Source organism: Pyrus communis, chromosome 9 (genome assembly GCF_963583255.1).
Source record: "Pyrus communis chromosome 9, drPyrComm1.1, whole genome shotgun sequence".
Classification (NCBI taxonomy): domain Eukaryota; kingdom Viridiplantae; phylum Streptophyta; class Magnoliopsida; order Rosales; family Rosaceae; genus Pyrus; species Pyrus communis.
This window is the reverse complement of record NC_084811.1, coordinates 1,324,803-1,338,984: the sequence shown is the minus strand read 5'-3', so window position 1 is coordinate 1,338,984 and position 14,182 is coordinate 1,324,803. Positions and strand designations below refer to the sequence as shown.

The following is a 14,182-nucleotide window of genomic DNA, read 5'->3' as shown; positions in this document are numbered from 1 at the left end:
AATGTCATCTGCCATTAATGAAAGGAGACATGGATGGACAATACTTCCCATATCACATTAACGTGACATCATTTTATTGTACAATGACGAGAATCAGAACAGTTCATTCTTTGTATCATCATCTAAGGATCATTTTAAAAAAAAATCATTCGATTTGAAGCCCGTTTAGTTATCTATATGTGTCGAACAAATTGACGGTTATAATAAATACAAGATGAACTGTAAATTTGTTTGACTAACAGTTTTCAATTCAAATTAATTGTTCCGATTGTGAGGTTTATAACTTTATACAATAAAGTGAATGATAAATATCAGAATAATACTAGGGATACCATATTTTTAGGCCAAATTTGCTAAACCATATGACGTGATTGTTAACGATTGAATTATTACAAAGCTTAAGACTAACTTGAAGAACCATAAATATGAATAGAATTGCACTGGATGAATCAAATCATAACAAGTTACACAACTACATTCGTTTCATCTGAAATTCAAGCACGACGGGCTATCACACTATTCAAACACATGTTCAACTTCATCGTCTTTCTGATCGACATTTCGCAACTCATTTATTGTCAGAATTTCACAATTCTTTAACCATTTCACTCCTCCGCAAGCCTACAACAATCCAACACCCAAAAATACCAAATGCCTTCAAAACATTATCGCAAAACATAATCAAACCCAAACAAACTCCAATTAAACCCTAGTTCTGATCAGTCTACCTTCAAATCCAAATTTCTCCCAAACCCCAATTCCAAATCCAACAAACAAAAGCTCATTAGAAAGCTTAGGTTCAAACCTTAACACCCATCAAAAGCTCACTAAAATCCATCAACTACAACCGAAGTTACACCCATTACAAATCGACTTAGAAACACACCCAAAAAACTCTTTTGAAAAATTCACCGCCCAAACAAAAAGCGCCTCCGTACAAAAGCAGTCAATCCCGTCCGCCTCACGCGCCAAACTCTCATCCCAACCGCAGATAACTCCGAGATCCGACGACCCACGTTTAAACGCTTACAGATTTCTCGATCCGGATCGCACTGCTCTCGACCAATCAGCGCTCAGCATCTCCCCCTCAATTCCTCCCCATATAAACCACCTCCTCCCTCATCTGCCAGTCCACAATTCCCGTTTTCTGATTTTTCTCTATCGAAGTCTGAGAAGAACGTTCCGATTCCGCTTCCGAGTTAACGGAGTCAAATCGTCGTGTCAACAACCATGACTGGAACTGACGTCTCCACCGCCAAGGCCAAGAAGGCGAGATCGCCGCCCGCTCACCCGCCGTTCGTCGAGGTATGTGATCGGAAAATCGGTGTTTTTGTTTAATCTACGATTTTACCTGGTGCTTTTTGTTTTCGGAGGCTAATTGCGACCTTTTGTTTGTGTGGCTTTCAGATGATCACGGCGGCGATTGTGTCGTTGAAGGATAGGACCGGATCGAGCCAGTATGCGATCACCAAGTTCGTGGAGGAGAAGCACAAGAATCTGCCGCCGACCTTCAAGAAGCTTCTGCTCAACCATTTGAAGAAGCTCGTGGCTGCCGGAAAGCTCGTCAAGGTGAAGAACTCGTTCAAGCTGCCTCCCGTTCGCTCCGCTGCTCCGGCGAAAGAGAAGGCAGCGGCCGCGGCGCCCAAGCCTAAGAAGTCGGCCGCGGTGGTCGCTAAGCCGAAGTCCAAAACGGCTGCGAAGCCCAAGGCGAAAGCGGTAGCTTCTAAGCCCAAGCCGGCGGCTGCGAAGCCAAAGGTGAAGGCGATTGCTGCCTTGGCCAAACCTGCTTCCAAGGCGGCGAGAACATCGACAAGGACGTCGCCGGGGAAGAAGGCGGAGGTGAAGTCTAAGGCGAAGGCGAAGAAGCCGGTGGCTCCGGCGAGGGCTGTGAGGAAGCCGAAGAGTGTGAAGTCGCCGGTGAAGAGGAAGGCTCCGGCGAGGAAGGCGAAGAAGTGAGTCTTAGAAACTGCCCCGGTCTGTTTCGTTTCTCGAGAGGGGTAGTTTGTGTAAATTTGTCCGGGGAGTGAGGGGAGTTTCGGAATGAAAAAACAAATCGGTTTGTTACGTTTTCAAGAGGGGTAGTTTGTGTAAATTTGTGTGGGCAGTAAGGGTAGTTTGGGAATGAAGAAACAGTTTGTTGACACAGAATTTGTAGGGTTTTATTTTTCCAACAACTGTGGCGGTTGTTATTTGGTAACTTTTTTCTGTATGAAGAATTTAGAGGATGAATGGAGATGCTTATTGATAACCAAAATGCTTTGCAATTTACATCAAATTTTCTTCATATTCTAATTTTAACAACACTAAATACCTTTTTTTGATTAGTCGTGAAGAAAATTTGTTTTTTTTAATTCTCTAATTTTTTTTATTAACGTATTTATTTTATATTGATGATATATTAATTAATTTACAAATTTAAGTGATTATGTTTGTGGATAGAGCTTGGGTGCTAGGGTTCGGGGAACAGGTAATCTTGACTAACTAGTTTTATCCGTATCTGCATTATGTTAAGTGTTTACAAGGTACAAAATTGGATAATTAGAGTTTAACACACATTCACAAAATTGGGTAATTGGAATTTGATACACATTTATCGGTATCAGATATACATGTTATAAAATGAACACAGAATGTTGTATTAACGGAAAACATGAACATTGAGGAAATGGCAACCATCCCCCCTAATCTTCAAATTTTAGTCTGAACTCGTTACTAGTTCCGATTTTAGATTTTAAGTATCAAATTTTTGGGTGAGTAAAGCTCTAAACGATGAGTTTATAGGCTAAATACTCGACCTTATCGATAAATAGAATCAAAGTTGAAGAACACAGAGTACAAGTGAGATATTCTCAAAGTTGGTCGTTTTATGTTTTTGCACGTGGAATTTTCGTTATCGAGTTCACCTTCCACTGGTTTTGACGTTTTTTTCCTCTATTTTTACAGGCATATTAACATGTTTACTTATCAAGAACGAGAGAAGCCAAATAATAAAAAAATGATGAAAATTGGATCAAATACTCCCCTAGTTGATCAAATTTCTGGTCTTAAATTATGTATTTAAGGTGAGATCCGCATATTTTTATATTCCCTTTGTATTAGTGAACGTGAAAAAAGTCGGGAAATGTATTTACTCTCGTACTCATTCTTCATAAGTAAACATGTTAAGTCGTCTCAAATAAATAAAACAGAAAGGAAAACTCATTTTTATACATAACGAGATATGTACCAGTTACCGGTTTAACTTACAAAACCATATACAATTCACAATTAACACAAACCCAAGTAAACAAGTCATTTGTGGATGAAAGTAAAACAAAAGCTATTTCTCCTCGGTACATCCAAATGGTAAACCTGCCAAATTCAACACCTTTGTTTTTCTACTTGACGTTAGAAGCAGCTTTCGAGTCCATCGTGATTCGACTCTGATGTCTGCTCGGCGGTCTTTGGAGATGTTTCGGTTGTTTCCTTTTCGCGTTTTGAATGGTCTTTCGTCTTGCAATCGCCAAGGCTGTTTCGCCTTCCAGACTGAGCCTTACTTTTGGGAGCCGCGGGGGAAGTTTCTTTCTGAGCACCAAGGCTATGACGTTGTGGCCGAGAACAGCCTTTCTTTTTTTCCTCCGCGGATGAGTTGGTGATTGCATCACCATAGCTCTTCCTCCGGCTTAGACTGTTAAATTTTGGGGACTTGGGCTGAGTGAGTGGAGCCTGAAATCATATACAAGCACAAAAAAAGTTCATTTCACAACAAAAAGGTGCAGCTAGTACAAGGAATCGCTACATTACTCGGACTAGGATTATTCCCAATGATACGGTAAATCCTAGTCCTCGAATACAGATTAATTGCATAATCAAACACTTAATCAGGTTCCAAGTCCCGGTTCTTTAATTTTATTTTCGGTTGACATGTGCATCATGTTTTTCTCTTTTTGGTCAATCTCAATACGTTTTAGAGCTCAAAAGTAGTCAAGCATAACTGACAAGACTTGAATTAGCTACCTTCTTGCGTTCGGTCTTAGGAGGAGGGGGCTCGTAAATGAAACTGGGTACCGGATTTGCTTTGACCACCATGCTCTTCCTCAGCACCTTGATGGCTGCTTCTTGCTCTTCCTGAAAGTGTAATCAAGGAAAACGTAAAATGAGTTTTCAAGCAGATCCCATCACATGCGGAGGAATAAACACCCAAAAGAAAACGCAGATCCGCATGACACCCATGCTTAATGGCAAGAAAATACAAGATACTACAGGGAAGTGACGCACCTTGGCTCTTGCTTCCCACTGGCTTCTCTCTGCCTCCATAGCTTGGTGCTTTTCCTCTAACTTCGAGTAGTACTAGACGAAGGAAATCGCATCAGTTACACATTAGATCGTGCAGATTAAAAGTAGTTCTCAAGATATACAGTCACTTGTTTTGTTATAAAAGTACCTCCTTCCTTTTCTCTATACGCTCATAGATCCTAAACGTGGGAGCTTGTCCAACCGTAACCTTGAAATTAGGTGTTCTTGATGCAGCAGTTCTGTTCTTGGTTAAGGATAATGCTAATGTGATCAACAATTTCTAATATATATGTAAAACAAATAAATTCAAATTTCAAATGTCAACCAAGGATACGAGGAAGTCATAGACCAATTATCTTCTTCATTAGCATGCTTCTTATTATCATGTTCCGCACCCTCTTGTGACGACTGAGAAGTTGGCTGAAATGAAAACGGGGCAAAAAAAATGAAATAGAACCATCCCAAATCTACAATAACGCTGCAGTAGCGTTTACAAGCAAAAGTCCATAATTATTCTCAGTTTCGTGATGCACTTCAAGCCGAATAAAAGGATAATTTAGCTTCCTTAACTGAAACTCGTATTTGAGATGGCATTCTTCGTAAGATCATATAAACATGTAATTCAAAACCTTCTACAGAGCATGTCTCACAGTAGCAAAATTGCGAAAAACAAAAAGGTAATAACCCCAATGAGTTATACTTTTACTTGCTAGATCAGGCATAAAATCTTGTACATATGCCATACCTAACCAAGCCGTCACATAAATGGTATAAAACCTCAACAAAGTTCAATATATGATAAACAAATTGACTTGAACCAGTGGATGAATCCCTTAGAGCTGTGAAAGAAAAATATAATGTTTTTATGGTTTTACCTGTGAACTCTTCAGAGACGCTGCATTCGGAGACTCTGGACTTTGAACAAGATTTGTACTCTTCACAGCCAGCACATCTTGCTTCTCCTCAGATTCCACAGCAACTTCGTTTTCTCTGACAGGGTCCTTCACCTTGGAATCCTTTGACTCAATGCTTTCTTCTGAAACTTTGGGAGCAACGCGGACCTTACCACGAGTAAAACCAATTGATGTCACCACGACACTGTTAATCTTCTTCTCCACCACCTTCCTCTCCATTTCTCTGTTCCCTGCCCTTATACCAGTAACTTCCCTCCCCATGACGCTGCACAAGAAAGCTACAAGCTGAGCACCACCAGACTATAGGAAAATTGCATTACCACGGACAAACTAACAAAGCATTACTTGTTTACAAGTAAATTATTATATCTTCAAACACAATTCAAATTGACCGAAGACATGTTATCTGATGACAGAATTCAAAGATACACAAAAGCGCGCACGCGGGCACATACACAAAACAGTATAAACAAAAAGCATTGCAGGTACTCCATGTTTCAGCATAGTGCATAAAATTACAAACCTGCAACTCGAAAAGTTTTTAAGGAAACACAAGATCCACTAAAATAAATTCTTGTTTAGGAAGAGTGATCCACGTTGTAGATTTCGCCTTTAAAATTGGGATCTTCAATTCGAACAGGGTGGATCACTCTTCGAATTGTAATTTGCTAATCCGAAAAAAAAAAATTTAAAAGCATTGTACTTTGCCAATCCAAGGTGCCGGTGCCGGAGGAGGAACTCTTGCATAGGATTCCGACGGCCGTATTAGTTTACCGGTCACCGGAACCTCCTCAATTTGCCATTTTTCTTTTATAATCTCGCATATGTAAAGCAGTTAAACTATTATAATCACGTTGGAAAAGACACAATAGGAGACAAATTAGGTAAAATTTAAGGGACAAGACATCTAAATAATGAATTGAACCCAACAAATAAAAATTAAAGTAAGAATCACAAAAGCTAAAGTAAAAGGGGTTAGCTTAAATTATAAGGTAAAAAAAAATCACGATGGAAATTAGAAATTTGGTTGACCAAACAAATTTGAGCAAGCCCCATAACCAACAACCACAATATAACAACCCCACTAATTGTGTCGGTGGTATGAATCCTAAAACATCACTGCACTCGATTTTGCGCCATGTCTTCCATTAGCAACCAACCACCACAATATCGTTGACAAAAACAAAGAAAGTATTCATCTTTTTGCAATCTGAGCTAAATTAACCCAAAAAAAGAAGAAAAAACTCTCATTTCTGAGCAAAAAATACACCAAAACAAATCAAAAACTCAGTTTTCAGCTAACAATGTCAAAACAGAGAAGTACCCATGAAAGATGGAGCCTCAAAGCTCAAAACTTTGCAGAAAAAAAAGCACAAATCGAAAGACAAAACAAGCACATTTGAGAAATCCCACGAAGCACAAACACACGGAAGACGAGCAATACCAAGAAAGAAGGTTGAGAGAGAGAGATTTCTCTTACAGTTTTTTTTGGTCCCGATCTGGCAAGATCTCCGAACCCCTTCTTTCCCTGTCTCTCAAGAAAATGGATGTTTTCTTCTTTCTTTCCTTCTTATGATTTTCTCTTTCTTTCTCTCAGGCTGCTGAGAAAAAGGGTCTCAAATTCTCATACTATTATTGTGTTGCGCTGTTTGGCTCTATATATAGACGGGTCTTTTCCTTTCCTTCCAAATTTCCAAACCCCGTTATTTCGTGGTAATTTGTTGGTGTATTCAAAAGAAGAAGGTCTAGAAGAAACATATCAACAACATCGAAATTCGATCCTATCCGGTTTCATCTTGTAGGAATCTTAAAAATTTCCACATCTCAATTATTTATCGTGTAATCATAAATTATTTGATTTTTTTATTTAAAATTAAACATAAATAGTATCTGATGAAAACTAGTCGCACGATATACGATGAACGGTTAGGATGTGAGGATTCTAGAAATTCTCACAAAGTGAATTCGGAGATGATCCTCTTTCATCTATTTATAATATGTAAAATGATAACAATACGTGACTGTTACGAGAACTCACCAAAATTTCTTTGTTTTTTTTTTTTATTATAACTTGTGTGCGCTTTTTTTGTTTTCAGTACAACCTAGAATTGAAACATATCAAATATGTCGTTCATTAATACGATAACATGTGGAATGATAACACAGTGATTGTGTTTCGAGAAAGCAAAAAAAGTTCTTTCTTTAGGATTTTTAATTTTGACGGAGTTTGGAAAATCAGCAAGGACACTTTGGTGTGACATTTTTTTGACAGGAGAAAGAGGGTCGGTGAGAATCAAATCTACATAAGGATACATAAACATAATTATGTTCTGCCACTCGTAAAGCGTCATGTACAACATAATGTGACATTTAATGGGATGTTCTATTTTTGGTTCTGTTTGTTGGGAATTAAATTTCAAATCCTTCCATCATTTTTTATCACTCTATTTTAACTTGTGTTGAGAATGAAAGATCCAATCTTTAAGACACTCAAAGAGGAAATTTCCCAAATAAGGTCAGAAATTTATGGGGTTATAGATCTGGTAATTAATTTATTAACTTATGAATTATTATTAGTATTTTAAAATTTTTATTCTACATTCCTTACGAGCGTAATTTTTTTTTTCAAATTATATAAAGTTTGAGTACTAATTGAAATTTTTGGAGTGCCACTAGTAATTCCCATTAACTTACCTACTTCAGAATACACTCCAATTGGCAATTGCTAAAAGAGGGTACCTAGAAATTGAAAATTAATAAATAAATAAAAAAGTTTACCCAAAAAAAATTGAAATTGAAAATTTACTCCAGTTACGATTCGAAAGCTTAACCAGTTTTTTTTTTTTAACAAATAAAGCTTAACCAGTTAAACAAACTTACGCAAGATAAAGAAAATTGAGCTAACTTATACTTATGTGCTTCACGACTTGTGTACATAAACTGTTTAACTGAAGAAGGTAAAAGATACGAGCGATTTTTCAATGTGTTGAACACGATTCGATATATCAGCTGTCACAATATAATTAGTTGAAAGCTTAAAAAAAATGCAACTCATTGTATATAATATGATTCAAATTTGTCTTTAACAAAAATTGAATCTAAGACCTCTCTCACTTATAAGTGAAAAGAAATACTATTAGACCGTAATACTGAATGCCTTGAATGCGAATTTTAGAATGAAGTAACTATTTGAACTACAAATTTATTTTTCTTGAAAGAATTTATTTTATTGGGTAAGAAAAAATAATCTTCATTAATTTTCAATGTTTAATTTTTTTACTGTTAATGCGACACAAATAACAACGGAGAGAGACGTGGAGGCAGGTATTGTGTGCGGCAAAGGAACTGCCTTTTCCAAACGTTGAAGTTGAACGTTCCAAGGTTCAACGGTATATGCGGTTCAACGTGAAGTCCTGGTTGAAACAAATTCCATTTTATTTTTAATATTTTTTGTGTTTTTGTAGTTGTTTTTATTAGAAAGAGATCATTTTCAAATTTTTCCTTTAAAACCCAAATATCAAATGATCTAGGTTTTTAAAATTTGATTCAACGGCAAAAAATTATTATAGTTTTTAAAAGTTTTTACTAACTTCTATGTTTTTAACTGTTGGATCGAATTTTAAAAACTCAAATCACTTGATTCTCGAATTTTGAAAGAAAAGATTCAGAGATGATCTCTTTTCGTTTTTATTTACTAAATTTTGTAGTGTTATTTCTCTCTAATCAGAGTCAAGACTCTCAGACGTATTACAGTGACGTCATCCTCTTTTTCTCATCGGCCAAGTCGTCGGAGATTTCATAAAAAGAACCATTTCTCCTACCTCACAATGATTGTTTTATGAGCCGCATGCGGTGGTTAGACAGCAGCAAGGGGCTTAGGCAATTTTTTTAATATTAATTATAAGAAAAACTAATGATAAGGGTCTAAAAACTTTGAATTTTAATGATAATAACAAAATAAAGGGTATAGTGAATAGTACCATGATTGACTTTTTAGTGTAAAAATGTAATTTTTCGTTAAAGTAAACAGTACTGTGGGTTTTTCGTTAAAACTTCCTTAATTATATGTACTATATTTATAAATAAACACTGAATGATACTTATGATAGTTTTTCAAACGGATAGTGTAATATTTATACATAATTTGGGAGTTTTAGGTGAATATTTGTGTAGGATATAATTGAGAAAGAGAGAGATTGTGGAGTCTTAAAAGAGAAAGATAAGAATATTAAAACGGTAAAAAAAAGAGATAATAAAAACAAAACAAAAATCAGCAAAAGAGGAATTCTTCATGTAAGCCCGTGTGTCTAGTCCCGTTTTGTCCAGTCGAAACCTGCCTAGATCTCCCTAATACCGTTTATGCGGCCACCTAATAAGCATTTCAATTTTGTGACCGAGAGGAAATAATTGCACGACGACTAGTTGCCTAGTTCCTAGACAATTGCTTAGACCGCATTTTAAAACACTGGTCATAGTATTGCCCTTGTGAACACCTTTTTTTTTAATGTTATTGTATAATAACTGGTATTTTAATTAGTATTTCCATTTTTTCATACAAGTGATATTAAATGAAGAAGTAGATCAATGATGAGTTTTGGAGAGTATAGTTCTTTCTATCCGTTTTACTAAGTAGTTTAATGACAAAATAGGAAGATTTTGGTTCTTTCTAACCGTTGTAACGGGGAATGGTAAAACTATAAAAGTAGTTCAATGACCAAGCCTTTTATATGTAGTACACTAGTAAATCTAGATGGTCTCACTAAAATTTTGCAGGGAATTGAATGTCAGTGCACAGGAGGTTTAACTACTCGGTATAACTTCATACCAAGAAAGTATGATTGTTTTTGGCAGGAGCTCATAAATATACAAATATAGGAACCCCGTGAAATATTAATTGCGAGAGCGTTATATATTTCACATGAATTTTCTGAAATCTTGGAGTTGTTTTGATGGCTTATGTACTAGCTAGTATTGTTATACATTATGGTACTCCGGTTTTCCCTTTTTAACAAAAATCTATACTCTGCTTTGGTATATGACATGCACCGATAAATAAAACGTTGAATATACGATAAAAAATTAAATATTCGATAATTCAACGATCATAGATATGAGTGTATAATATAGTTGTATGAAAAGCTGTGAACTGCAGTTTCAACAAGCAACAGGTAATTTTGTTGGTGCCGTCGAGCAGAAGCCTTGGGTGATCGTGTCCACTTAAAGCAAAAAGAAAAGAGATGTGGAGTTGCTTTTTGTGTTTATGTTTAAGTCCATGTCTTCATATTTCCCCACACTATGAGCTGTATGGAATTACCAATTTATCAACTTTCCTTTGTTTTTCCACCGCCCTTTTCATTTGAATTTCAAGTAAGGTTTGTTGGTCAAGGTGGAGGTCACACTATGGTTGGATAATTAACCAGATTTAAGAATAATAACATATGAGCAGTCACTTACTATTACAGTTTAATTGTATTATTTTATATTTTTACGTGGGATGTCTGTTCTTTTTTTTTTAATTATTTTTTTTATTTTTATATATTGTTGTCTTAAAAAATTAAGAATTTGAGAAAAATTTGAAAAATAATTCCATAAAATTAACTTGTTTATTTAAAAATATTTAGAAGAAATGTTAAATAATAAATTTCAGGAAATGCTTGCACATTGGAAGGCTTTTCACATTCTTGTTTTTTTCTGTCAAGGTTTTTCAAAGGGTAAGCAGTGGCTTGGATTAAGGTTTTAGGATTCGACAGTGCATGCAGTTCCTATATAATTCAGCTATTAATTTTCTTTATTTCTGATCATGGATAATATGGAATTCTCTCCCCGAAACACTTTCCGACTTTGCTTTTCAATGCTTTTGGATGTAGGGGTGTGTATTTAATTAGGAGTTGAAGAGATTTTAATGGATTTATAAATCTATGAATTTTTATGGAGTTTAATTGATTTTGTAGAGATTTCATATAAAATTTTGATTCAATTCTCTCGAAATCTCATGAGGAGATGAGAGATTTGTGGATGTTTAAAATACATACAAAAATCTCTCCAATTCCCTCTACTTCCTCAACCTTTTGAAATTCTTTAAAATCAAATTTTAATTGAATACACCTGGAATGTTATAAACTTCTTTAAAATTCTAATTGAATACATCCATATTTCTAAGGATTTTAATCAACTATCTTAAAATCCAGATTGAATACAAATTGAATTTCAGAGAATAATTTAAAATCCTGATTGAATACCCTTAGATTCATTAAAAGAATTAAAATCCCTCAAAATCTCAATTGAATACGCTAATCAGAAGCATTATATTTAGGGTTTATAGTACCAGAATCTACTAGATAAATTTTAGGGTTTTTATATGTGTGGAAGTGTGCATGCCAGAATGACACCTCAAGAATTTCAATTTTAACCCCCAATTATTTAGGCATGTACAATTTTTTTTGATAAACGATAGCATTAGTGAGTTAAATAGTTAGTTGTTAGGGAAGAGGAAAATCTGTGGAAATCGCACTCGCATCATTATACATAAACATGATTGATTTTCGTCAGTGTTGTAGAACGTCAAATGCATAATGATTTAGGCTTTCACAAGGTTTTGTGGGATGAATTTAGGGTTTCTTTCGTGAGGGCCACCAGCTTTTAACCTAAGGGGATGGACCGTTTTCAATTTATTCAAATAAAAGTTGAAATAATATAGCACTGCATGCTCACTGTGGGGTGAAAGCCGAAAGGCAATTGTTTGCATGCTTCACAGTTGCAGTATGACAGCAACAACTTACCTTCTTAGCTTGGGTCGCTACTGTTCGATTAGAATTTAGAGAGGCAACAAGATTTGAAATATACAATACTATTGAGCTTTCCTTTCAATTACCCACTTTTCAAAGGCTCGATAAAGTCAAAAAGCTCATTTGTTTGTATATTTCATTCGAATTTGTCTGCTTTCTATTTTAATTAAAAGCAGTTTTTGACCTACTGAACATCATTAAAACCCTAAATTTATCTAATACTGAAATCATCTTGTTCGTTTCTTCCTAAAACCGTATCTTTAGCAAATCATAATTAACGTCAGAATTTCTAAAAATATATATATACAACCATTTAATAAATGATATAGGATTCTCACCTTGAATCGATAGAATTTTAACATAAGAAAAGATACTTGCTCAAATCTCATTTTGCATGGTTATAATTTGAAAGTTCGAACATGTACATAATAAAAAAGCAAGCTAACAAGACCGCGAATTCATCGTGTTCTTAGCAGCTAGCTAGCGAGTACATGCATGTATGCATGCTCTGCAATTTATACATCAAGTCATTTATAAGAGTTGAAGCCTAATATCTCACACTTTTATATGAAAAATGATACTATCAGACTGTAGTATTAGTAGCTTTATACTTTCCGGACATATGAAATATAACGAATTCCAGATGCGTATTCCACATGACTCGTCTTGAGTTCGATTCTTGGCGTATGATGACAGTAAGAAAGAAGCTGAAATACCTCTATGAATCTTTCCAGTCACCCAAAGAATTCACTACCTTAATTTGGCCACCAACTGCTGGTTAATTTTTCTTAAAAACAAACTGGGTTTGAATGGGACATAGCTAACATATATACTTAAGAAGAGAATTCACAGAATCTCAACAACCGACATCTTTATTTGGTCAGCTTATTACAACTACTTAATTCTCAGCAAAACTACTAAAAAACGTAATCTTTGGTGGCTGAAATTACTACCCTTAAATCTACTGCTATTCTATGATCCATATCTGTCAACCTCGCTGCCGTCTTCACTTTACCTTTTTTTTATAGTAGTCCGAAGCTTTTTAGTTCATTTGGATATGTTTGAACGCCAAGCTTTACCCGACTGATTTTGCTCGACGAATATTCATAGCGCAAAACTATAAGCAACGAAACCTTTTTAGTCTGATAGAACATTTTCGTCTGGTTTTTTTGTTGTGGATGTATAATAATGCCAAGTGTCTCTCCCATTTCGCATGCTTACACCTTAAGGAAAAGGATCTTCGCTGGATCCTTTTCTTGGAGATCCGAAGGATCCCGTGATCATGTCTGTTTATCATACATCGTGCGGTTATAAATCATTTGAAATTTAAAATTTAAAATTTAAATATAAATAATACCTAATAAAAACTGACCGTACGATGTACGATAAACGAATATGATCACAGGATCCTCCGGATCCCGAGAAAAAGGAACCGGCGATGATCCTTTTCCACACCTTAATTTCGTGGGGTTAACACCCCTAATTAAAAAAGGTCCCTAATTGCAGCATAATTAGTTTGACTTTCCTACTTAAGGTGCTAATTGACTTTAGTTAGTTGAAATGCAAAAAAGATTAGCATTGAATAAAATAAGAAAAATTAGTCACCAAACATCAAACATATATCTTGCAATGACCCGATTCATCCTTCAACTTTTTAATATATTAATTAACTTATGATGTGAACATCTTGTTTCATCTTGCTTAATTAATCTCTCTTACAAGTCTTCCTCAAGAATTTGTCAACATTGTCGGTCATTGACAATCTCTGTATATACAGAGACTGCTCAATGGACGTGATTTACGTTTTGACGTTTTGATCTTTCATACATATATAGGGGACCAAGTCGTACTCCTTGTAGTCCCTTTCCCTAGCAAGGAAGGCTTCATATATATCCCTCTTACAATTTTAGGCATGCATCAAGGTCCGGCTATAATATTACGTTCATTTAATAGTATGAGTATTATGTAATATCCAACCGTTAATAGAAATTTATCAAATTTTTATAAACAAAATTTAACCATTGATTTTTTGAGTTACCAAGTGATACGATAAAAAATTGGAAAAACTAGTATATAAGTAATTTTTTGTGTATCCCTCCCTAGGCAACCCTACATCTTCTCCATCGATTGAGATTCGTTCCGGATCTATATGTCTGAAGCCAGCAAACCAAGAGATCCAAACCACTCGATTTCAGTTTTACGGCCTTC

The 14,182-nt window shown here is 35.4% G+C and overlaps 2 protein-coding genes across 3 annotated transcripts; one reads left to right on the top strand and one right to left on the bottom strand.

The window, feature by feature from the left end:
- The first annotated feature begins 1,137 nt into the window (after positions 1-1,137).
- Positions 1,138-2,248, top strand: LOC137745156 (histone H1.2-like). Its single transcript, XM_068485057.1, has 2 exons — positions 1,138-1,305; positions 1,408-2,248. The coding sequence occupies exons 1-2, from the start codon at positions 1,231-1,233 to the stop codon at positions 1,954-1,956; spliced, it is 624 nt and encodes a 207-aa protein (XP_068341158.1). The 5' UTR covers positions 1,138-1,230; the 3' UTR covers positions 1,957-2,248.
- Positions 2,249-3,180: 932 nt separating this feature from the next.
- LOC137745141 (protein WAVE-DAMPENED 2-like) lies at positions 3,181-6,830 on the bottom strand. Of its 2 annotated transcripts, XM_068485032.1 has the most exons (8): positions 6,670-6,826; positions 5,713-5,996; positions 5,151-5,454; positions 4,610-4,695; positions 4,424-4,514; positions 4,258-4,329; positions 3,997-4,107; positions 3,181-3,705 (listed from the first exon to the last, which is right to left on the bottom strand). In XM_068485032.1, the coding sequence occupies exons 3-8, from the start codon at positions 5,448-5,450 to the stop codon at positions 3,388-3,390; spliced, it is 978 nt and encodes a 325-aa protein (XP_068341133.1). In that variant the 5' UTR covers positions 5,451-5,454; positions 5,713-5,996; positions 6,670-6,826; the 3' UTR covers positions 3,181-3,387. The 2 variants fall into 2 exon arrangements, with proteins under 2 accessions (XP_068341133.1, XP_068341132.1); XM_068485031.1 differs by lacking the exon at positions 5,713-5,996 and having other exon boundaries at positions 6,670-6,830.
- Between the last annotated feature and the right edge of the window lie 7,352 nt (positions 6,831-14,182).

Coding starts and splice junctions, on each gene's coding strand:
- LOC137745156 (XM_068485057.1), top strand. CDS start 1,231: ATGACTGGAACTGACGTCTCCACCGCCAAGGCCAAGAAGGCGAGATCG. Junction 1,306..1,407: donor CTCACCCGCCGTTCGTCGAG/GTATGTGATCGG, acceptor TGTGGCTTTCAG/ATGATCACGGCGGCGATTGT.
- LOC137745141 (XM_068485031.1), bottom strand. CDS start 5,450: ATGGGGAGGGAAGTTACTGGTATAAGGGCAGGGAACAGAGAAATGGAG. Junction 4,696..5,150: donor CGTCTCTGAAGAGTTCACAG/GTAAAACCATAA, acceptor TTTTCATTTCAG/CCAACTTCTCAGTCGTCACA. Junction 4,108..4,257: donor AGTGGGAAGCAAGAGCCAAG/GTGCGTCACTTC, acceptor TTACACTTTCAG/GAAGAGCAAGAAGCAGCCAT.